This window comes from Pogoniulus pusillus, chromosome 2 (assembly GCF_015220805.1).
Source record: "Pogoniulus pusillus isolate bPogPus1 chromosome 2, bPogPus1.pri, whole genome shotgun sequence".
Taxonomy (NCBI): domain Eukaryota; kingdom Metazoa; phylum Chordata; class Aves; order Piciformes; family Lybiidae; genus Pogoniulus; species Pogoniulus pusillus.
This window is the reverse complement of record NC_087265.1, coordinates 14266450-14292582: the sequence shown is the minus strand read 5'-3', so window position 1 is coordinate 14292582 and position 26133 is coordinate 14266450. Positions and strand designations below refer to the sequence as shown.

Here is a 26133-nt window from a genome sequence, read left to right as displayed (position 1 = left end):
GACAGATTTGTCCTGTGCAGATGAGGAGAACCACAAATATGACTGAAATTAAGAAGGTCTACTGGAGGGTGAAGGCCTCTACCCCTAAGAGAGTAGCCTGCAGGATTAAAGGGTGAAGAACAACTTGCTGTTGTTACTGTCCAGTGCTCACTATCTGTAAGTGATGGTGCCAAACTGAAATGAAGTGGGGCCAGAACCTGCCTCACTGTCACAAAAACCTTACAAATAGCCTTTAAACTACATTTAACAGCTGAAAAGGTTTGTGCTGATGTCTTTATGAAGATTAGTTCTTTTAAGTTTCATCCCCCAGAAGTCTGTGGTACATGAGTGGTAAAAATCTTAAAGGGCACAGCTAAAACAATGTGAGAAAAGTTACTGGAGAGACGAAAGTGTTATTTCATTAGGGGAAACCAAACATAATCACACAGAGAAACATTAAGATGGATTATTAAATCTGAAATATTGGAAACGTGAAGATTACTCCAGGGACAGAAACAAAGGCAACTTTATAAATCAACATCTTTCTGAAGACATCCCTGTCCTAGTAAATTTGTCATATACCTATGCACATACACTTTGATTTGTTCCTTGAAGTATTAACTGATTTCTCAGTGTCTGTTAAGAAGCAGGAGCAAAAGTGACTCCCTTTCTGTTGTTGATGTTTACTGGAGCACAGGGACAGTGAAAGCATTTCTTCATATCTTTCAGATATGAAATCTGTTGTATGAATGAAGTAAAAAAATTAGACTCTCAAGGTTAAAGCAACCAGCACTTCTTTTCAAGTGTGTGACATCCAGAATACAGTAAATATCTGGCTAAAAACACCAACTCCATGGCAACATGAACAGGATTTCTTAAAAACATAAGCATTCTCCCTTACTTTTTAATATTTTTTAAAATGGGGATCTCTAGTCTTATGGTACTGTTGTTCAGTGATGTTGATCAGTAGCATGTTTAGTACACAAACAACACAAGAGGAATATCATAGAATCATAGAATCAACCAGGTTGGAAGAGATCTCCAAGGTCATCCAGTCCAACCTAGCACCCAGCCCTAGCCAGTCAAATAGACCATGGCACCAAGTGCCTCATCCAGGTTTTTCTTGAACACCTCCAGGGACGGCGACTCCACCACCTCCCTGGGCAGCCCATTCCAATGGGAAATCACTCTCTCTGGGAAGAACTTCCTCCTAACATCCAGCCTATAACTCTCTCAGCACAACTTGAGACTGTGTCCCCTTGTTCTGTTGCTGGTTGCCTGGGAGAAGAGACCAACCCCCACCTGGCTACAGCCTCCTTTCAGGTAGTTGCAGACACCAATGGGGTCACCCCTGAGACTCCTCTTCTCCAGGCTAAACAACGCCAGCTCCCTCAGCCTCTCCTCATAGGGTTTGTGTTCCAGGCCCCTCACCAGCTTTGTTGCCCTTCTCTGGATAAAAAAACTGTCTAATATTTGTTGATTTGGCAGCAACAACTAAAAAGTCTTATGTCTCAATACATAAATGCTATGTGTTAAGAAACTGCAGAGTCTCTTTTCATGTAACATTTTCCCCTTAAAATTTGGCCTTGTGTACTGCTAGACTTCAAAAAAGAAACCCAACTAAACTGGCACCGTGCACAACTTTAGTTTCTTGCACATATTTTACACAAGGCAACGCGAACAGTTTTAGATACATTATTTAGCTTTATACAGTCATGCAAATACCAAATTACAAAGCCTGAACACTAACTATTTTCAGTTTATTCTGAAGCTTGTAAATGCTTTTAGTTGTTTATTTATTACATAGCAGCACACAGTGACTTGGTGCCTCTCTGATGAAAACTTTAACACTTCACAACTTTACCATGAGATAGCAGTGCTATACATTTTCTCAGCTTATTTTAACATACCTAAGGACTTCCATTTTAGCCTTTGCAGCTCTTGTTTGGAAAAAAAAAACAATGATCAATTTGATTAAGGAAAGTACTTGGAAGAAGAAGGGACATTGCTCATTCAAGATCAAGCATTTCCCATTCCCTGTTTCCATTTGCAGTGAAAAGATGATGTGTGATTCTAGTTCTTTTTGAAAACACTCAGCGAATTATTTTGCCAGGAAAGCAGTGCAAGGAAAGCCATACACAAAAAAATCCCCCAGGAATTGTTTACAAAAGACTTCATGAAGTCTAACAGCCATAGAAATTGACATTGTCTAGCTACAGCTAGGTGCTAGTAGCCTCATACATCAGGAATAAAATCTGTGACTTGCACCAGGAAGGAGATAAGAAAAACAAGACTCAAATAAGCATGATGCATGCAACGAAAGGTTAGTGTCAGGGCTTGCTATCCTTCATTCTTCCAAAGGTCCTTTCAGCACACAGATTCTGCCATGGTTCAAAATTCATATGCTTTTCACTGACAGTGGGTTTTACAGCCCAAAGCAGGGGGAAGAGAAAGAAGAAAGCACAGGTACAGTTCCCAGCTCAGATACTGCAAGTCACTGTGCTTCTGGCTGAAACTGCTTCTTTCGTAACACCGCAGGGTATTTTTGCTGCCAAAATGACAGACAATATGGCACATCTGGCACCAGAAAGGAAGTCTGGAACCTATGGAAAATTTCATCTGACATTAGCACAAGAGCATGACCTGGTTATATATCTATACATCCTTAAGCTTAATCAAGTGCATGTGAAAAAGAGATCTGATCTCTTCCTATTATGTTAATGCGCTCTAATCACCTATAGCCATTTAACATCTCCCTCACCACTCTTACTTCTTATTACTTCTTTCAAGTAGCCTTATGTTCACTGCTGAGTGAAAAACAGGATCAGAGTTAACCCACAGCAGTATTGCTGCAGTGAATAAAAATGGCAGTGTGCGTGTGCAGCCCAGACAGCTAACTGGGCTGCATTGAGAGCAGCCTGACCGGCAGGGCATGGGAGGTGATTCTCCTTCTTTGGTCTCATCAGACCCCACCTGGAGTTCCGTGTACACTTCTGGAGCCCTTAACACAAGAAGGACATTGAACTGTTAGAGTGAGTGCAGAGGAGAGCCATGAAGATGATCAGAGGGCTGGAGCACTTCTGCTATGAGGACAGGCTACAAGAGTTAGGGCTCTGCAGCCTGAAGAAGAGAAGGCTTTGAGGAGACCTTATAGTGGCCTTCCAGTATCTGACATGGGCCTGCAGGAGGGCTAGGGAGGGAATATTTACAAAGTCTTGTAATGACAGGACGAGGGGCAATGGGTTTAAACTGGTAGAGGGGAGATTTAAACTAGATGTTAGGGAGAAGTTCTTCCAGTGAGAGTGGTGAGACTCTGGAACAGGTTGCCCAGGGAGGTTGTGGAAGCTCCCTCTCTGGAGGGCCAGGTTGGCTGAGGCCTTGTGTGACCTAGTGCGAGGCATCCCTGCCTATGGCAGGGGGTTGGAACTGGATGATATTTGAGGTCCCTTCCAACCTAAGCCATTCTATGATTCTATGATTCTATATGAAGCAGTTAATTTTCTCCCTCCCTTTCTTTTCCCCAATCAACTTCTGCTGCTGCAGTGAGTTCCACCCAGATGGATGAGTCAAAGGAATTCATGAAGAACATCAGAAAGCACTACATAGGGTGAGCTTAATAAAGCACCCATACATTCCAATAACTTATTTTTAGACCATACAACTAGTTTATTTTACAGTAGCTTATAAAATCTGCTGCAATTTTTTAACCACAGCTCTTGGCTTTGTGAAGATACTATGCATTTCTCAAAGGCTGCTTATAGAGGACTTAATTCTCAAAGGTTCTTATAAGATTATGAGATCAAAAAGTGTTTACATTTTTGCACAACACTGTGGTCTGGTATAGTGCATAAGCCCATCTGGGACACTCTCTTGGGTGTGGGTCTCTGTCATTTCATCAGGCCTTTGATAAGGCTTTACACAGGGTGATAGATTCAAAAATCCACAAAAATCATCTCACTCGTAGTTTCTAAGGTTTTTGCCTTTTGTCAGGCTTTAATATGTGTGAATGTTGGGGAACAGCAACTAATGACATGCACAGCTCAGTGGGAAACAGCCTGGGCAACCAGAAATAGTAAGCCAAGCATTTAAAGAGTACCTTATATACCCACATATGTTTTCTACAAAGCAAAAGTAACATAGGCTTTTCCCACAGCATTGCCTTACCCCTAAGGGTTCCCTTTTTTGTTAGAAAGACAGTCTAATAAGCATCCAAATCTATGTTTAAAAAAGACACTCACATGGTGCATTAAATCCACAGAGACTTAAGAGAATTTAAACTCTTCCAGTTTCTTAGAAGAATACAGATTCTCAACATATTTGGATTGCAATGGGAAAAGAGATATATTGCTTCTGATACAGAACAATTTCCATTAAACTCTATTTTCCTGTGTTTATGTGATCAATAGGATCATAGAATCAACCAGGTTGGAAGAGAACTCCAAGATCATCCGGTCCAACCTATCCCCCAGCCCTAGCCAGTCAACCAGACCATGGCACCGAGTGCCTCATCCAGGCTTTTCTTGAACACCTCCAGGGATGGTGACTCCACCACCTCCCTGGGCAGCCCATTCCAATGGGAAATCACTCTCTCTGTGAAGAACTTCCTCCTAATATCCAGTCTATACTTTTCCCGGCACAACTTGAGTCTGTAAGTTAATAGTAAGTTAAGTTAATAAGTTAATAGTAAGTTAATCTGACTACAGCTACTATATGAAGCAACTCTTTATCTACTAACCTGTATTCATGGAAATTTAAGGTGATAAAGAATGCTTTCCTATTATTTGACTTTTCTCAATCCAGGATTTAAAGAGTCTTTACACAAAGTGCATGGTCTTACAAAGACTCCTCCATATATCTGCAGACTGGAAATTATTGCAAGAGGAGTCTTAATGTTGGCTGTAGGCCTAAGACAAAAAAAAAAAAAATTGCAGTTTTTAAAACCTAGACCCAGATCAGAACCTAGTGCTTGAACACATCTGTAAGCACCTTTACATTGGTAAGCTAGACTGATTCTGTTGAATATGTAAAATACAATGTGGAAAATTCATGCTGCACTGAGCAGTTAACCTACTACAAATCAATTCTACAACACACATGTACCAGTTTACAGTATCACAGTATATCACAGTATCATCAGGGTTGGAAGAGACCTCACAGATCATCAAGTCCAACCCTTTACCACAGAGCTCAAGGCTAGACCATGGCACCAAGTGCCACATTCAACCTTGCCTTGAACAGCCCCAGGGACGGCGACTCCACCACCTCCCCGGGCAGCCCATTATATGCAACCAACTATTTACTTTTTAAGGTAAAATAAAATAAATTTATACACTCAGAGGGAAGCAAAAAAAGTAAATAATAACTTTACTGTGATGTTTCCATTCACAGATTTCCTGTTGAAATTGGAAGAGGAAAATCCAGACTGGAATGCAAACTTTAAGCAGAATTCCAAAGACTGGACCTGGGTTTTACCTGGCCACTAGTCAAATCAATCAACATTTTGTGGACATCATCTATTCTAGTAAATTTGCTTGTTCATTTGTCTACCCAGATACACTGAAGACTTTGTAATGTGCGGAGACTCAGGGGTGACCCCATTGGTGTCTACAAATACCTGAAAGGAGGCTGTAGCCAGGTGGGGGTTGGTCTCTTCTCCCAGGCAACCAGCAACAGAACAAGGGGACACAGTCTCAAGTTGTGCCAGGGGAAGTATAGGCTGGATGTTAGGAGGAAGTTCTTCACAGAGAGAGTGATTTCCCATTGGAATGGGCTACCCAGGGAGGTGGTGGAGGCACCGTCCCTGGAGGTGTTCAAGAAAAGCCTGGATGAGGCACTCGGTGCCATGGTCTGGTTGACTGGCTAGGGCTGGGGGATAGGTTGGACTGGATGATCTTGGAGGTCTCTTCCAACCTGGTTGATTCTATGATTCTATGAGCTTCAAAATTCTGGCACCTCCTGTCGAAATATCAGGACTTCAGCATGCTCAACACTGCACAGAATCATGCAATAATTGAGCTCAGAAGGGACCCCAACAGAGGCAGGGTCAGTCACAGCACTGTGCATAGACACCTTCAATGCAGTAACTTAGCTGCACAAGATCAGAGTCACAATTGGTTACAAGTCAAGGACATATGAATAATAGAGTTTGCTGCCTTGTGTTCAGAACACTGGAAACAACTTGCAGTGTTTAGTCTTATATGAGACTTAATTATACTCAAGGAATCTGTTTGCTGGAATTGTGGTTAACTGCCAAGTAATGCCTAGCCTGAGCCGTGCAAAAGGACTGCCTCAGCAAGGTTTACCATTTATGGTGTTTAACTATCATTCTGGCTCAGAGGCTAGTAAGTCAGCTGAGCTGAGGAGAAAGCTCAAAAGGCTCTCTGTGTGAGCAAGCTCAGAAAGAGAAGCAGCAGGTTTCACTAAAATCTCTCAAAGCAAGGCTCAGGTTTGCCTTCAGATCTTGATCCTGGGAAGATATTGTCACCATAATCAGCTGCAAACAGATGTCACATTAGCAGCACTATCAACTAAAAAAAACCAAACAAACTACAAAATCACCAGATAGTATAGGGCAGAAAACTGGTATTTGGGCTCTCATCTCATCTGTCCTTCTCCCTGTAAAGTATTTTTCTGTTCCAGGCCTGAAGTGATATGGTCAAAATATTTTCTGCAAATTCTCCCAGGATTCCAAGCTTGATTTATACTGGCAAAAAAAACTATGGGACCTCTGTGTTCTTGAGATATGTAAGGACCTTCCTGCCTTATTAAAGGCCTCAGACATGTAAGGACTTTTCTGCCTTATTAAAGGCCTCAGTTTGGTGTGCTAGTTTGCAAACTTATACTATGAGAACTAGATGTTTAATGACCTAGCATTTCTTGCTGTAGTCATAATTTGGTTGTGCAAATGGAAGGTGAGATATAAATATCTTTAGGAGATGCTTTTACTGAAGAGCCAGGCCAAGTTATCATCTGCATGCTGTGCCTTGCATTACCCAGAAAAACTGTTAACCCAAGATTAGCAATGCTTTAAGCCTATACTAGTCAGGGTCATTAAGGATATACACAGGGGCTGAATTCCATTTTATTTAGTCTGGCAATTTATTTCTTTTACTGTAGGCTACTTTTCCAGTCTGCCCTGCAGCTTCATGTATGATCCTTCTTTCCTGAGCCCTCTGCATGGGATATCTGTATGGAAAGCCCTCTATATAGGATATCACCAGGACATCAGCATTGTAACCTCTGTTTTATCTGCTCAGTGTGTTTGACAGCCTAAGGCATTTGAAAGAGATGCCACCTCAGAAATCCCAATCTCAAAAGACTTGCTACACAAGTAAGAATCATGATTTTGGAGAAACAGTCAAAATAGAATGGAGTCAATTGGAAATGACCTACAATGATCACCTACTCCAGCTGTCAGACTAATTCAGGGACAACCAAAAGTTAAAGCATGCTGTTAAGGACATTGTCCAAATGCCTCTTAAACACTGACAGGCTTAGGGCATTGACCGCCTCTCTAGGAAATCTATTCCAGTGTTTAACCACCCTGTTGGTAAATACATGCTTTCTAACATCCAGTTTAAACATGTTCTGATGCAGTTTTGAACCATTCCCATACATCCTACCACTGAATCCCAAGAAAAAGAGATCAGCTCCTCCTTCTTCACTTCCTCTCCTCATTAAAAATAAGAGAGTGCAGTGGACAAAGATGCAGAATAACCTGCTGAGTCCAGGGCAGATCACTTGACAGCATTCTGAATTGTTCAGAGACAGTCTTACTGGAAGGTTTTGCAGCAAAGTGGTGTTTTGCTTTTGCCATCAGATCTGTCTGCCTTATTAAAGACTAACCCTGAATGCAAGTTATTTATATCAAGTAATTGCTCTTTTGTCACTGCCACAGACAGCAGTTCCATCTGCTCCATCTGAGACTGTGTACACCTACCAAATACATTTGTAAGGCAGCTCAGCTGGTCCACTACTGACAAATTCCCCAGGTTAGGATTAGGTACCTGTCTGACTTGGAGAACTGCAGAAAAGGTGCTTCATATATGCTGGGTCAAGCTGACTTAGTTCAACAGATACCACTTTCATGAAAAAAAAACAAACAACTGGGCAGTGCATGGAATGCAATGGAAGCACAATAGGAGAAGATGGTTCCATGAGGTGCAAGTGTCCCCAGTGATGCCACTGATACAGTTAAAACTGCTCCTGCCCTTACCTCTCTTGGCAATGTACACATGCTAAAGAATAGTAACCTGTGGTAAGAGCAAAATCGTTCTGCTCACTCTTTTGTGTGAGTAATGAAAAGGATACTGTACTAAGAATGCTCTCAAGGAACACTTAAAGTAAGACAAATAAGACTCAGCTTGAGAGCAAGGAAATATCTGAAGTTAGAATAATTTAAAGGGGGAAAAAAGAAAAAGAAAAAAATACAAATAAGGACCATTGTGTTTCTGGGTAAAAACTGGTGGCAGAAAGGAATTCTAAGGCAAGGATCATTCTCCATTTAAGTCCAGAGAAAAAACAAGGTAGTTCTAATATGACCTTGTTTGTGCACAGTTTTCTTCTGTAATTTCTATTACAAATCTTGTAAACTAAGACATTAGCCTTGAAAAAAACCCAAAAGGCAAAGGCTCTGTATATGGACTGGAAATCAAGGCTTAACTAAAATGAAGCTGCATAGAATCACCTCCAGTAGCTCAAAGCTGTAAAAAGATCCTGCCTTCTGTTCCCTTCCTCTACTGCAAAAAAGTGAACAGCATACAAGGAGGTTAAAACATCTCTGTGTTGCTCATTCTTCTAAAAGAGAGGTATCATTGCTTGAAAAAAAATAGGTTTCAAGAAGTGCTAAAGCATGTGTTAGAGTGCTATATCTGCTGAGTTAGAGAAATCTTCTATTCCAAATGCACATACAAGTTCTGTTGTGCTCTTACTGTTATATGGACATTTTTGCCCTTCAGGGCAAGAGAACTACACAGACTTGCATAACTACTAAGGACGAGACAGGACCTGCTGAATTTCAGCATGGGTGCCCTGTGTTTGTGTTTTCAGCTTTGTTTTCAGTTTGGCCACACTAACCTAGGGAATCTGCTGCAATCCAGTTAGGCACCTGAGCAACACGCTGTTAAGTTTGTCAAGACTAAACTGAAGAAATATGCCTTCAAGAATTCACCATCCTTACTTGGCTTTATGTACACCAGCTTATGAGTTTGAAATTTTCTGCTTTCTCTTTAGTCACCTAACTCAAAGACAGATGCTTTCCTTAGGCAAACCCACCTCCTATTTTCGTTACTTGGACCTATGTTTCCTTCAGCCCTACTTTTCCTGCATATGCTGTACATAAAGCAGACCTTTAATTCTCACCATTACAGCTCTTCTTTTTCTGCTGGTATTGAGTACACCTTGCTTGTACATTCATAACTCTTTTCCACAATTCTCTTCTCCACAGTCTTCCCATTTCCCTATACTTCCAATAATGGTATACACAAAAATGTTTATACTGAGAAGAATCATGCACATCACCTAGCTCCTAAACCTAGCCTTTTGTTTATAAATTGTGTTTAGATCATTGTTTTCTTGAACACATGACAAAATACCTGTGAGACCCTCACATCCTCCACTTTTCTGTAAGTGCTGGCCAAGCTCCTTTACTTATGAAAGAATCTTTCTTCTACAAACTTGCATGAGATTATTGCAGTGGAGCATACGCATGTCTGTGCATCTGTTTTACATCAGCTGGCAACTCAAAGTACTGAGCAGGCTTCTAAATACTGTCAACATGCCTGCTTCCAAATCCAAGAGACAAAACTGGTACTCTTCCATTTGTGACATTCAACCCACTGAAATATGAGGCACTAGAGATAAAAAACTTAGGTATTAATAGAGACCACTTCTATAACTCAGCCATTTTACCTGTTGTACAGTGTATTTTAACCGTTATGCAACCATTCTACAGACTAAGTTTTTCTTTAGGGGCTACTCTGATGCATCATGTGCACAGTGACAGAAAAATCCATTTGCTTTCTATCATTGCTTTAGCAATGTTTGCAAAATAGGACTGGGTTTTGATAAATTCACGTTAATCTAGTAGTAGAAAAGGAAGCACAGTTAAATGAGATGGAAAGTCAATTCATAGATTTAACATAATATAGGTGGAGTTCTAACTACATGATAAAAGCAGGTAATATGCCAGAAAATGAATACAGGCTGAAATGGTGCTTAATGTCAGAAACCAGCTCCATTTTCCTCCATAAAAACAGACACTACATCCAACTCTCAGACTGATTTTCAATTATTAATTCTGATTAAGGTTTCCTTGTATCCAACATCTTGCCTGCCCCAAATCTATCTGCACAATCCTCATTTCTGGAGAGTTTTATAAATTGAGCTAATCCTATGAGATAGTTTGATGGCTGACTGAGTTCCCATGAGCTAATTCACATCAGCTGCTCTTGGAAACATTCTTTGGGGTAACATTATGCCTATGCTTTCAGAATTATTCAGGCGTATACTTAGTTAACAGCTTTTATATGTATGTTGCTGAGTTTCATTTTTCAGCTGAAAATTAGAGCAGTATAGGATCTGGTGATACAAGCTGGGAGAGTTTACCCCTTGATCAGGACCACTCCCAAGACTGCTTTAATAGCCACCTGTTTCCTGTCGTTGTGATATGTAATAGGGTAATGTTCACAGCATTTGATCACTTCACAGTTGAGAAGATCATCAGATCTAGGGATGGTGTTCTTCATCTTTGTTTTCTTTTTATTAGCTTTTATTTTTGGTCAGCATCTCATCTTTTTAATTTAGTAAGAAAAGTTAATGCAGCTCCTGCCATTTAAATTGTGCTCATTGTGCAAGCACTCATCCTTCATTTGCATCCAAATTTGGTTGCCCTTTTTCTGGAAATTCTTTATATCAAGAAGTTGTCTTTAGAAAACATTGTTTATATTGATGGCACAAATCCTGTATCATTAAAAGCTTCCACACACATTTTGCTTTTGCCCTTAATTATTTTTTTTTGTCTCCAGCCAGCATTGTGTTCATCACATTTGATCCCAAAGTGCTGAAAGAAGGCAATTTTTTAAAAAGAGAAGCTTAGTCTTAGAAGAGTTACAGCTGTTAGTGACCCACACAGAGTGCTGGACTAAGAACTGGGGATCACTCTTGAAAGCAGTAGAGTGAAGTTTCTCTGATGCTCATGACAGCTTACCTCTGACCATTCAATACAGTAACAACCCCCCCTCTTTCATTTAGTGCTCTGAAACCAGTTCTTACACAGCCAAGTGGTTCCACCAGACTACTGGTCTTTTGGACACTCAACAAGAGTAGACTTGTATATTTTGGAAAGTCTTCTAGTCCTTTATAGTTATGTTATGATTGAAAAACAGTAAAATGCTTTCAACTAAATAGTGACTTAGAAAAGCTGTCACAAATATTTCATCACTGTAGGCAAGTAAAACATTGTACTTTGTTTACTTTAGGCAGAATATATATTCCAGAGAAACAAAGCTGTATCCTCTCAATTAAGTCTTCAAAGAGGCTGCTTATTCCAGTGATAACCTTCTTTAAAAGATTAATGTCTAAGAAAGGTCATTCTGAGACAGAAAGAAAAACAACCCACGACCTGAAGACAGCATCTCTCATAATTGGAAAAGATTCCTACCTGAAAGCCTTTCTTCCACCTGGTTATATTTTATGGTCCCACTCACACCAGATGGAAGAGTGACAGGAACAAAATGAACTGGTTTTCCAGAAAGCATCTCCCTTTGCTGCTCTGATAAACTGGTTACAGAAGGGACTCTGACAGGCTCTCAGGTGCCTCTAATCTGCTCGTCCAGTGATCGATGAATGATTACAGTAATCGGATTGTAAGGGCTACAAGCTTCCCAACATAGACACTTATGCTGGGGAGACAGCACAGAAAAAAAAAAGTGTGAACAGAAAGTGGTGGGAGAGAAAGGGGAACAGAGGTGAAGGCAGAAAAGTGCACTGCTGGCAGGGAAGGAGAAGTGAGGTCAAGAGCCAATGAGCAGGAGCAGCAATATTTGCTGAATAGTGTTTGCTCACCAAGGGAGGCAGTGCTAGGACTCTATTAAAAATAAAAACAAACCATCAGCAAAACTGGTGGCTGCAGAGCATAAGAGATCACAAATGTAACCTGGCTGCATGATTGTGTGGCTGCTATTACTGCCCATGCTTCCTTCCCTCTCTCTTGAAAACAATAAGTGATGCTGCTGCCTAGTGGGAGAAGGCTGGAAGACTCTCAAGGAACCTGCAGTGGGTGAGATATTTTGTTTGTTGTCTAGTGCAGAACTGCAGGTGAGAAGGCCATTCTCTTAGGAGTCAGCTCTCATGTAAGAAACATTCGAGCCTGATATGTTACCTAGAGAAAGCAATTAACTGCCTCTTTCATGCAGAGTCTATTTGCAGAAGAACAAAAGCTTCCTACACACAGTATTAATTTGGTTTGGCACAAGAGTAGATTGAGCCTATCATATGTCCCATCCCTATTTCCGCTCTCCCTTCAGCCTGTAATCTTGTGTAGTACACCCAGGCATTGGTCCGAATGTCAGGTGATTAAATATCCCTCTGATACATCATTTCTGCAGGTGCATCTGACCTACAAATCCTTGGCAGTGATTAGTTAACTGACAGAGACATTTCAGAAGGTTTTTTTCTTGTATAGTGCAGACCTGAAGATCAGTTACTACGTCTGGGAGCTGGCCACATCTTCTCATTCTACCAGTTACTACCAATTGTCTTGCCTGTATACTCTGATTCTCACAGCTACAGGAAAGCACCAACACTGACTCACTACGTAGGTATATCCAAAGTCAATTAATTTCTCCTCACTTCAATTTCCTATTCATTAAAATAAAAAAAGATGAAAATATTCATCCACCCTGACAAAAAGCTGATTAATATGAATATTCAAATTCACTACTACAATCACCATTATGATATAATCGCTGTATACTTCAGGTGACCTGAATATACCCTGGAGATCCCTATTAAGGAGCTGGGTTTTCTTGGTTTTTTGATTTTTTGGGGGTTTTCTTAATGGGATGCCTGGTGTAATTAAAAAATTACTCATATACTTCTTTTCATATCAGAACTAAAATGAACATTTTCACGTTAATTTGGAACACCAGCCCAATTGCTTAGCTTGCACATACAAAAAGAGAAACAACTCAGGCATGCACAGGTTGTTAAAACTTCTAAGAAAAATGGTACATGAGCCCCAAAGCCTCCCGAATTCTGATTTTCCTGTGTAGAGAAAATTATGCACAAGTTTAAAGAAAGAGCAGGAAATGGCACCATTGCAGGAACATCCATCATTAAATATCTGAGTAACATGGACTATGTTTCTCACCTCTCTAAGTTATCTTGCATTAAACTAAACCTAGCATTTTGTTCAGACTCCTCACTCAAGGGAGAGTTCAGTTCAGAAAAATTCTCATGGTGAAGAGAGAAGCATTTCAAAGAAATGCTTCTCATTCTCTGTAGTCCATCCCTACCTGTACTTCAGCTGTCTTCACAGGGAAGACAGCTGTCAGGATTCAGTTTAGTCTACTTAGTCTTTTACAAGGCCAGAATTAGCTTCTCCTTGATTAACTTAGTTTCTTCACAGACTACCTAATGGATCTATCCCAATTTACTCAGCCTTCAGATCACTTACTTAAGTGATCTGAAGATGCTGTATTTTCTTGACTTAAGCAGAAGGCTGCTTGCTTGAATTTTGTAAGACCATTGCATTCCTTATCCCCCACTTGTATGAAGTGTAGGACATTTTCAACACAGTAGCAAAAGCTTCCTGCAGCTAAGTACCTTCAGTGCTTTTCATACAAAACCAAGGACTGAGGTTGCTCAGTAATAGGCAGAATTTATCCTTAATAATAAAGAAGCAAAGGACAACTATAAACTAATCTGGGACTGATGACTTAGAAGGAACGCTATGCCACAATAGGCCTAGTTAGTGATTCAGGGCCCAGTGCACAGCACACAGAAAGTTCTGGAAAAAAATCCCTGCCTTGTGTTTAGCAGGACTTGGAGCAGTAGCCCTCTATGGGGAAAAGGGCCTTTAAAATGTTATTTATTACAGTAATACCACAATAGGAAATGTCCTTTTACAAAAACAAACCAACAGACCTAAAGGACAAGCATGGCACAAAAGATGATCAGAAAACATAATATGTGGAGAGATAACACTTGTCACCTACTAGCAGGTTTTATTATCATCTACTATAATTCAAACACAAAGCTTACATTGTGTGCCTGGGGGTTTTTTGCCTTTCAACAGCTTGTCACTGTCTATCCTTGATGCCAGTATGTGACCTTTATGAATTATCTGTGAGCCTAATTTAATTTAAAAGTGCAGCTTTTTGTCTTTGAAAAATAAAATCGATTTTTACCATTAAGACAGACAAATTGCTTCAGGTGAAGTTTCCCCAAGGATCACAGCAGATATGCCCTTCCATGAGGCTTTTCTGCATCAGAATAGCAGACCCAAACAGACTTAGAGATGTGTCCAAGGACCACAGCAGAAAGTAAAGAAGCTGAATTCTGACACTTGGTCTGATACTGATGATATGCCAAAATTATTCATTCCTTCTCACATTAAGTACAAGATATTCCCACATACAAAAGGAAATGTTTCTTTAGTTATGAATGAGCAAATTGAGCACTGCATGAAATCTGAGAACTTTAAATGACCTTGGAGACAAAAAGGAAGTGGAGAAAAATGAGTTACAATTCAGAAGCAGTTTTTGCAGACCTTATTAGAAAAATATTCCATGTCTGGTTAGGAGATGGTTTTTAAAGTTTTCTCTTCTTATGCTCATACACTGATTGCCTGCTGTAATCTGGTTTTGAAAGCTGAGCACTTAGAGAAGCCTTAACATCGACCTTATGAATCTCAGAGAAGTTTAATGCCAATAAGTATTTGCTAGAGGGTCTGATGGAAAAAAAAAATATATGAACAGAGAAAAGATTTGGAAATCAGGATGTAAAATTTAGTACTATTTTTGGCAGGCAAATCGACATTGATCTAAGTGTTGGTGAAAATGACTGTAATTCACATGGCAAGGAGGACACAATGAGGTTTAAGGAGTGGAGTGGACACCTAAAGTTGTAAGAATACTGAATGTGTGGCCTTAGAGCCTGTCATGAATGCTACTAATTCTGCTTTTGTTCCTCCCCCCACACTCCACGACTCCCTAAATACAGAACGAAAAACAGGAACTGACTCCCCATAGCAGTGGCAATCCAGCTTTCTGGACCCAGACTAGCTGAAGTACAGAAAAAATCCAACTCAGTGCAACATCAACTATGTAGCCTGAAATATCTCAGTAGAGGACACAAGTCTAGAGAAAGACTAGATCACTATTGCTCTCACATCAGAACTTTTTATCAACCCTAAATAGTCCAGAAACTGTTAGCAAAAGATGGGCTGTCTGTGTCGAAGAGATGCTCCCTTGAGATGAAGCAGTGTTGACTGGCCTTTAGCTGAAATGCTTCAGAGAAATGATAAATGACACTCTGGATAACAGATTTGTTTCAAGCTTGCTTTAAATCATTGTTTTCCTGCTTTATGCCTTTTTTTTTTTTGTGGGGAGAGAGGGAAAGCAGGGAGGGATGACTAACATTTTCAGTTTGGTAATCAAAAAATTAACTCATAAGTTTACCAGAATAACTTTGTTTCCATTTTTATCTTGTCCAGGGTTTCAAGTGGTCTCATACAGACAGAATAGGGCCAAGCATATCACTGAAGTACTGTAGACAAATGCCACAGAACACTGGCAAACAAACAAAAATTTAGGGATCCCAGAGATCAGGGAATCTTCCAGTATCTGAACAGGGCCTACAAAAAAGCTGGGGAGGGACTTTTCAGGATATCAGGTAGTGACAGGACTAGGGGGAATGGAGCAAAGCTGGAGGTGGGTAGGTTCAGACCAGACATGAGGAGGAAGTTCTTCACCATGAGAGTGGTGAGAGCCTGGAATGGGTTGCCCAGGGAAGTGGGTGAGGCCCCGTCCCTGGAGGTGTTTAAGGCCAGGCTGGATGAGACTGTGGCCAGCCTGATCTAGGGTAGGGTGTCCCTGCCCGTGGCAGGGGGGGTTGGAACTAGATGATCCTTGTGGTGCCTTCCAACCCTGACTGATTCTATGATTCCATGGCTATTTTCCAGCAAGATGAGTGTACAAATTTTGAACAGGCATTATTTGGTGATAGACAAATGGAAAACTTCTCCTTGGCAGCTGTCACTTAGCAGTATATTGGACTGGCAGTTTCAAACTATTACTACTTTGAGAAGGAAATAATTTGCATATGACATACCAAATACTGGCTTGGTTGTAGAAGAATAGGGAGTCTGGAAGAGGAAGACTGTAGAGAGAGGGAGTTAATCATCTCCAGATCATAACACAGAACACCAGTATAAACTGATGCCAGGTGAGATTATATGAATAAAGACCACTGAACGACACCTCACTGTTCAATTTATCCATGGGATTCTCTCATCTCATGTCTTTCTTGCAGCCTCCAGTCTTTTAGACTGCTTGTCCATACCCCAGTACAGAATCATGGCAAATCTGCACTGAGGGTATCAAATTATTGATATTTGCAAAGAGGGTAATCTCAGGTTGCAGACACAACAGATCACCTCAATTTCTTACTACAGTATTGTTCTGGTCCTTTGACTACCAAAATTCTGCTCATTTACCAATATACTTCTCCCAGCTATCAGATATATACCTCATCTCCTGGTAACAGAACAACAATATTGGCATTTGATACCATAACAGCAGTGTCTGGCATTGGTGTCTGTGCTCTGCATCCTTACTGTAACACTCTGCCCGCTGGGTCATACTGGTGTTACTGCACTTAACGTTGTTTCAGCAGTGGCTGTCCTTTCCTACACTTTTCAAAGCTTACCCTCACTGCTCTGTAGCACACCAAGCCCTTCTTGGTAAAGTCAGAGCATTAATACCTTTTCCTGAAACATGTATATTACTTTAGAATTCACAAGCCTTAAGCACTTAAGTTGCACATAATTCCAAGGGGCAGAAAAGGTAGTCAGCTCAGAAAAAGCATGGAATCTGCCCACAATCACCTCTTTTAAGGACGCAAGGTTTTTTGTAGAGATCATTATAGCTGATACTTTTGCAGTAATTACAGCAGGCTGAGATATTCACCTTTAACTGTGACCTGAGCACTGCAAGATGCCTGTCCTGTGGCATTTTCAGCCAGACAGGTATAAATACCATCATCTTCTGGTAGGGCATCTTGGACTGTCAGTTTTGCAACTCCATCTTCAAAAGTGGAATGGGCATATTGAATTGGCTGGTCTGTGGACAGAAAGGAAGAGAATTGTCTTAATAAAGGAGCTGTAAGTTTCAAACGCAGTTCTCATTTTCAGTGAGATCTGGATGCCTAACGCCAATGAGTATATTAAAGTGCAGAGCCAAATCCCACTCTCTGGTGCACAACCACTGCTCTCTAGTGACTGTGAACAGCAGCATCACAAGAACAATGCAGAATATGATATGGTTGTCAGGCAGATTTTGCCATTAGGTTTGCTGGCTGCTACCTTGAGTAGCTGCAAGAGGAGAAATGATCTCTTTGTATTTCGAATAGATTCTCTTTCAGGTGAGTAAGTAAAAAAAAAGTCATGTGTGTTTGCTTCAGATGTTGTCTCCATCTTATGTCCAGATGTTCAAAATCTGCCCTCCATCAAGCACTTCATAGTGGAAGACATTCTGAGAGACAGCCAAGTCTATGACGGAGCAAAGTGGGCAATTTACACAAGGAATTGATCCGTACCATGGTCTGGTCTGGAAAAGACAGCTATAGTGTTATCTGTGGTGACCTGACTATTGAAGAAACTCATTTTAAGAGTCTGGGTTTTTAAATAGGTTTGAAACATTCTTAAAATGTTAGTGTAGTCTAGTTCAAGTTGCCTTGCTATTGTTTCAGGAGCTTTCATCAATCTCAGCCTTCTTTCTGAAATGCTTCTGCAATCTGTTTTCATGATATTAAATAGTTTCCACTACTGACTCATCGCTGGTTGCCTTCCCAGTGTATGCAATGCTTAAGAGGGACTGATATATGCGTATAAACATCATGTTGGAAAAAGCAATTAGGGTCATCTAAGAGAAAATGGTGAAATTGCAGAGAAATATTGCAGGACTGAATCAGTCACTTGGGAAATTGTAGTAAAAATATGGATTTGGTTGCTGAAGTATTTTTAAAGGTTTAGGACAAAGGCTCTGAGGTTTCTAAAAAGCTATTCTGTGCTATGAGCAGAATGTATTCAATTATGGGATTTTTTCCTCTCATCTCTGATTTTCAACACTAATAAACTCAGAAGGCAGTCATTACTTATGCACTACCTGCGTACGAAGTTCCATTCTGAAATACAAACCTGTACCAAAATGAACATGATCCAATACTTACACATATAAAATATGGTAGGTTATCTTGTTCCTTTATGTACCTTATGAACCATCTGTTTGTTAAGTTAACGAAATGATAATGAAAAACTGCTGTGAATGTTTAATCAGTTGCCCAGAAGACACCCATAATAGAATAAAATCTCTCCATCTTCTACTTGGGTCACATAATCTTACTATCAGTTCCTTTGAGCTTCTCTTTCACTCATTCAGATAACAGGCTGTTTCAACTAGCAGCTCCAATCATGTATTTTCTTTGCATGTGGGAATAACATTACAGTGTAATATGTAGATGTAGAGCTGAAGCCCAAGCAAACAAAGCCTTCTGTAAGAGGACATGGGGCACTGTACTGCCCGCCTGATGTGACAGTAGAATATCTAACATGACAGTGACCTTGTCTGGGATTCCGATACTGAAACTATTAATAGTGCCTAACGATAACCATATCAGAAATACACTCAGGCTAAAAGCTGCATCATGAAAGCTAGAACAATGCTTTTTTATTTCTGTTTTAAATAAGCAAATGAATAGGACAAGTGTTCCATGTGGAAGAAGAAAACATGTTCTCCTTTACTGTGTCCTCATATTTTGTCAGGGCATCCTCTTTTTCACTCCAGCTCCCAAAAAGTCTGTGACTATTTTTCAGCACTATTCACAGAATAATGAGTTCACTTACAGAATAGCCTTTTCATCAGATCTCAGAAAACAAACACAAGTGTATTAGACCTGAGGAATAGCTTACAACAAAATTCTAAGTTAGGTCCATTGCACTTGTATTTTGTTCTAATAAAAACAACTCTCCCAGTAGTGAAATGTTCCCTTCTCTAGAGGCAGAACAGTTAAATCTCCATGACAGCTTGGCAGCAGGAACAGTAACAAAAAATACCTTTCTGCTGGCATGCTATACCAGAAGAAAGGAAAATTTCCCCTGGCCCATTTATTAAAAGCTTTCAGGACAGATCAGAAAGCTATCTCATAACCAAGCACTACTCAGAGAATTGTTAGCTAAAGTCATGGTCACACTGTTCTTAAATCCAATACAGAGAGGTTCAGTTCAGCTTGAGAAAAATAAAACTCACCAACAACACAACAAAACCAACAACCAACCAACCAAAAACCCAAACAAACAACCAACTCCCCCCTCCCCCCCAAAAAAACCAACAACCCAAACTAAGAAACACACAAAAAGCAAAATGAAAAGGAAGATATTTACAATACAATAACAGAGACTTTATTCCTGCAATTTAGAATGAAGTTACCAAAAAAAGTATTTGAAGAAGCTAAAGTAAGAGGGAGCTCCATGTCACAGAGGCCAGAAGGCAAGAAGTTTCTTTCCAGGGAATTTGCCCATAAATCAGAGAAAATTCAGAAATAAAATTAAAATAAAGGTCCAGTAGAGAGCAACAGGACAAAACAATTGCCTTGAAAATGCTGGAAAACAAATAGGGGAAAAGCATAGAAAGAAACTGAAGATGCTAGAGCTGCAAAGAAGAGTGAATGTCTGAGTAAAATCCATAGTTCAGTCGGGTACCTTTTATTTGTGCAAGTCTCTGTGAACACAGGACAAATACTTGCCCTCACAGATGCTAAGAATTAAAGAAAATGCACAGTATATATCATCTATTTTTTGGTCTTGCTTGGCTTGAGAGATCAATCTATATAATGGCTTGGAAACCATTTTAAACTAGTATGTAGGCACAGCTGGTAAAAATGCTCAGCATCTAAAGTAGTACTTGTGTGCGCATTGGGTAAGAAGTTACTGCAAACCTTTTAGTTCTCAGGGGCTGTGGATTCCTTGGTGATAATGGGCAGGCAGATTGACCAGAATACAGGCAGTATCAAGGGCTGGCCAGCCTAGGAGCGAAACGTCTGCTGTTTCTCCAGTTTTTAATGTGTTTCTAAAAGCAGGTTTCTGTTCATGTTTCATATAATTTGGTCTTTACATTCATTATTTCACCTACGTATACAGAATGTTTTTTACTATTCTTTAAAACAAACCAACCAAACAGAAAAAACCAAACCCCCAAAAATGGACAAAAAAACTCCAACAAACTAATTTGAGTTTGTTATCATTGTCATGCTTGGAAGATAAGATGCATTTGATATTTTCTTGTCAACTTGCCCTATATGATTTTATTTCTAAGGTGTTCTGCAAAGCACTGTGTTATGAAAATTTGGTATTTTCTTGTCAATTTTACATATGCTGTCCTATATGATTTTATTTCTAAGGTGTTTTGCAAAGCACTGTGTTATGAGCGGTAGTATGTTTCTGTTACTCAGACTCATTGCCTTTTCATTTAAGAGCAGATTTAATGCAGTGGGTTTCATTTATAGAACCTTAGTTTGAAATCCAGCTATCTGGAGAAAACCCACTTGCTTTTAAAACTCCTTGTAATACTGATCCAATTGCAGTTAGAAGTTTGGATGCAATATGAAAATGATTGTACCTGAACAGGGACAGATTCATCTGAGATTATTCAGAATAGAGGTCATTGCTGAACAAACATTCTGAAAGAAAGCCAGGGGAGCACAGTGCATTCTATAGGCCTACAGAAACATGTTGCTTATTGATCTTCATGCTGTATTTTTCAGGAGACAACCATTTTTCTGCTTGGCAAAGCAGGAACATATGTACATCAGTAGAGAAACTGTATCTTTGCCTGATGAAAAGTAGTCTGAGACGGGATGCTCTGTATGCAAAAGACAACTATGAGCAGGGAGTGCCTTTTGAATGTGAAGATGAAATAACCAACTCTGTGGGTTGGAGTTGCTCCTTCTGTGCTGCAAGACACAATTCTTGCATAACGAACAGTGATTTTACTCACATCTGCAAAGGAGGAACTGCAGAGTAGCCTTCAGACAGAGATACAAATTATTTCCAATGGGAGAGTGTCAGAGCCTTCACTCACATGTTTTATGCTGTAAATAAAGCAGTGGCATTTCTATTCTAGACATGGAGCTATTGGGAAGGGAAACAGATCAGGCTGTGGGAACAGACCAATCTCAAGGTCAGGGTTCATTTGCCCTGCCACCTTTTTCAGTTATCCCATTTGCTCTGAATAGCTAAAGATAAACAGATAACATGTGCAAATAGTTACTTTTAAAACAACACTAGAGGAAACATCTTTATGGCAAAGTGTGCTATTCTATGTCTTTTAATCACACACAAAGCTTGGAAGAGATGCAAAAAAATCAATTGCACTTCAGGAGTAGAAAAGGTGATCAAGGGTTAAGCTGAATAAATCTGCCTAGATGTGGCTCTAAATCCAAAGAGCAATTAATCCAAGTGTGTAGTCCCTAGATCCCTGAAATAATTTGGAAATAAAAGGAAATATTAAGGAAAATTGTGTGATCATATGTGCAATCAGGGTACAGCAAAAGATTATAGTCTGGTGAAAATATCAAAACCACTTGCATTCGTTTTTCTTTTAATCAGCTTTAGGTAGGAGTTAAATATCAAGGAATGTTTTTCTATTAGAGAAGCAACCAGAAAAGCAGTGATTTTTAAGATCTTGGGAACATAGCTGCTAATATGAATGACGACCCTCTCAGCTGATGGAAGGAAGGGTGGAATCAGGCATGGGTTTCCCTCCTGACATAGAGAGTGGTGTGCTGCACTTAGAACTTGTTAACCCTCCCGTTGCTCTCAGAGCAGGGGCTAGTGCCAAAGGAGTAAGGGTAACACAGAGTAGCCACGCAGGCTTCTTTGCAGGCTCGTGAAAAGCTGCTGAACAAACTCATCTGCCTACAATCTTGTCATCAGAGTCCCCTGCTGGACATACTGGAAAACTGCAGTAAGACAGAAAAACTGCTCAAGAAAACCACCCTTTGTGCATATATTATGTGCGTATAAACTGATGTGCTTTAAATGCGGTGATACAGAGTGCTTAGTGCAGTATTCACAGCCTTGCTATGTAATGACAAGCTCGGCGCTTGGGTCCGTGAGTGTGAGTGCCTGCATGCCGGGACTGCAGAGCAGGGATTCCTTACCGTTGAGAAGCCATGTGATCTGAGGCACAGGTACGCCTCCTACACAGCACTGCAGCACGAAGTCTTGCCCTTCACTCACAGTGCATCCTTTCAAGACGCTGGAAAAGCATGGAGCAACCTCTTGAACTTTAGGACCTTTAAAACCAAAATGAACACAGTTCCTTTAACTCAAACTGGGCGAGGGGAAGTACCACTTAGTGGCTTTTTCTAGATACGCTTAGGTGGCATAGCTCAGCTCGTGACTCCCAAAGAACTAAATACAGAACAACAACCATAAAAATCTTTGGCAACCTGTATTCAATACAAGCATTGATAGAAAACCTCAGTGGAAAGTACTTTGGTACAAAACATCTGATGAGATGGTTTTGGCCGCAAAAATCAACAACCAACCTCCCCCAAGGAAAAACAAAACAAAACAAAAAACCAAACCAAAACACAAAACCAAACCAACCAACCAACCAACCAAAAACCACCCAAAAAACAAGCAACCAACGCAAAAGTTCAGAAGGGAAATTGTTGCAGAAAGTGGCTTCCAGCTATCCCACACTACATTATTCGCAAACTTAGGAATCAGAATTAACCTGTGTTCAGGAGCTGTAAACAAAATTTTGTAGTTACCACTCTCAGACAGCTTAGAGAAGCACAGACAGAATGTTCACAGTGCAGGTGATACCATAAGAACTTACTTCTGACAGTTAACAACCAGCTGGTGGAGGTCTGGCCTCTGGGGTTAAAAGCAGTACAGCTGTAAGATCCACTGTCCCCCAAGCAGACCTTCTTTAACCACAGGCAATGAGTTCCATCTTCTTCATGTATTTGGACATCCTCTCCAACTTTAATATGTTCACCCTCTTTGAACCACTCCACATCTGGTTTTGGTTTCCCTGAAACTAGACAATCAGGTATTTGATTTTTTATGAACAGGTGTTCCTCTCAATGCAATCACTTTTTTTTTTTTGCTTTAGTGTAAATTAGGTGTAATCTACACAGATATATTTATATAATCCTTAAGGAGTAAGTAATACACAAAACTATCTTCCAAAAGACAGTTTGATAATTCTGATCTTCCAAAATCTCTTGGCCTTTTCAAAAGATTGCAATCTTTTAAAATTACAAATATTTGATAACTTGAAAAAAATCTAAGATCTTCTACCTGAAAACTGTTCTCCTGAAAGTCAAAGACGAACTAGATGTAATGAGATATTAGAGGAGAAAGAAATCAATTTCTCCCTGTTCCTTCCTGCACATTTACACTAGTTTCTCTGAGCACCTAGCACTACTTTGCAATTCATGGTACCTACCACTAAGGTGATTTATTCTGACGCTGTTCAAGCTAGGGAAGAGAAAGCTTCTGAGGATCTACTTGAAATTTTGAGTCCAACAAAGGGCTGCAAAGATGATTAAAGGGCTGGAGCAGTGTCCTGTGAGGAGAGACTAAGGGGCTTCAGACTTTTTAGGTGAAAAGAAGACTTAGAGGGGATCTAATGAATGTTCATAAATATTTGAGGGCTGAGTGTCAAGGGGGATGGACAGGCTCTTCTCAGTTGTGCCTTGTGATAGGATAAGCAGTGATGGGTATAAACTACAGCACAGGAAGTTCCACCTCAACATGAGGAAGGATTCTTCACTGTAAGAGTTGCAGAGCACTAGAAATACCAGCATTGATTAAACCTGGGTAAATTCCAGGTGAGAGAAGGACTGGACATTATGACATGGAATGAGCTGAAAATTTTATTGAGAAAGGGCATTGTGGAAACAACACGGAAGGGAAATCTGACTAATCCCAGGGCTCTGGTAACTTGTGTGACTTTACCTTTGCTTTTGAATTTAATCTCCTGGCCCTCTGATGCTTCCAGGCTTTGTGGACGGCTCTCAAACTGAGGAGGAATTCCCAGAGGTTCCCTTTTTTCCTTGGTTACGACCTTCAAGGCTCCAGATCTGTTTTCTGCTTCTCTACTCCTTGGACTGATTTGCGCTGTCAGAGATGGGTTTGTCTGAGCTGACAGCAGGGGGTACACAGCCCTTTTCCTGTCTTCATTTTGTCTGATGAAGGTGGCCTGGGGCTCTGCCTTTGATTCTGGTTGCAGTTTGATAGCTTGTAGTGTGATGGTGCTTGAAGATTTCTGCAAGATCTGAGATCCTTTTTTCCCTTCTTTAGGTTCTTGAGGAGACATTACAGTGGCTTCTTGTTGCTGATCCTGCTTACTCTCTTTGGTTTCTCTGGCAATGTAAAAGTTCTCTTTCCTTGCTGACACACTGTCTTTGGCTTCAACTGTGAGTTCAGTGCTGCTGGATTTCAGTTCTTTATCAATCCCATTGCTCGTTGCCTGTTTGAATTCTGAATTTGCCACATCTTTAACAGCAAGTGTTGTTGGATTTGATGGCATGCTGAAGGAAAATGGTAAGTTTACAGATACACGACACTGCATAAAGAGTAATTATTATCAGCTGTTATGTAAACGTATAAGCTCTTAGCAAGAAGGTGAACTCATTAGCCTTTAGTTTCCTTCACACAGATTAAGAACATGGATAAAGGAGGCGAAGTGAAAAGCTTCATAAAGTATGATCAGTGCTCAGACAGTGACTAAGCTGAGTTGTTTCTGGAGATTAACCCACTGCTTGGGTTCTAACATGTTGTGTAAGTCAGACACTAACTTTGCAGACACTGCTTTAGATAGAGAGCGATTATGTGAGACCCTGAAACGACTACAATGTAATACTAATTCATATTTCAGTAAATTGAAGCCATGTATATCTCAAAACGTGGCATAAAACAGCTCCCTAAAGGGAAATGAAAATGTAAACTGTCCAATGAATATATTATTTCTAATTATGGTGTCTTGTGATTTAAGTGGTTTCAAAAGAGGTCAGGAAACTTCAGGCTAAGTTCTAACAGAGGGAAAGGAGGTACTGAAAAAAAATAATTAACTGGATGTAACAGCATCAACTATAGTTTGATTAGGAAGTGTTTCTTAGGATGGATCTGCTGCTCAGTACTTTGAGGGCACAAGGGTAGTTGATTAACTGTGGACTTGAGTCTAAATTTCCTTCATTGAAGTTGACTGGCCTGACCACTAAGCTATTACCTGAAGAACACCATGCCTGTCTCATGCTTCCAAAGTACTATTCCAGGGCAGAACTGGAACATATATGAAATACAGGAAGCAATTTCTAGCCCATCTCTCTTTAGCTGTACTTACCGTCATTGACTTACTCTCTCAGAGAAATTCAGAATGTTTATTGTAGCATTTTCTTCAGTTAGAGAAATAATGCCTATGAGATTTGCAGTTACAACTATAAATTTTCAGCATTTGACAAAATATCTTTTTTTTTTTTTTTTTTTTTTTTTTTTTTTTTTTTTTTTTGTGAATAAATGATGCAAGATGCAAAACCATTCTGGAGAACCCAGTATATGGGGCATTACAGCTGTAGCTATATAGCTGTATAGCTCAGTTCCCTTTTAAAGTATTGTGGTGGAGGGCCACATAGGCCCAAATGGCCGTGTTTACAAATCTATTCTTGCCTGGACATGTTGTCCCCCCGAAAGGTGTTTCCCTGTCCAAACCAGGGGAAAACAAATTAAGGGGGCCAAAGGAGCACAATAAGCCTGGTGCCTTCTAGTCTAGGCTGCCTGCTTGCAAGGTTGAAGTAAACACGTTGTGTAAGCTCACTGCCTAGGGTGGGGATCCACCTGAGCCCCCTCCATATTTGGGGGTA

The 26133-nt window shown here is 40.2% G+C and overlaps 1 protein-coding gene across 1 annotated transcript in view; it reads right to left on the bottom strand.

Annotated features, from left to right (window-relative positions):
• Positions 1-26133, bottom strand: part of MYLK (myosin light chain kinase) — a 165668-nt gene that overhangs the window by 96592 nt on the left and 42943 nt on the right. The window contains exons 7-10 of the mRNA XM_064157004.1: positions 24230-24804; positions 23103-23306; positions 22417-22551; positions 17169-17321 (exon numbers count right to left, since the gene is read on the bottom strand). Of these exons, the coding sequence (XP_064013074.1) occupies positions 17169-17321; positions 22417-22551; positions 23103-23306; positions 24230-24804 (1067 nt within the window). The remainder of the gene's footprint in view (positions 1-17168; positions 17322-22416; positions 22552-23102; positions 23307-24229; positions 24805-26133) is intronic.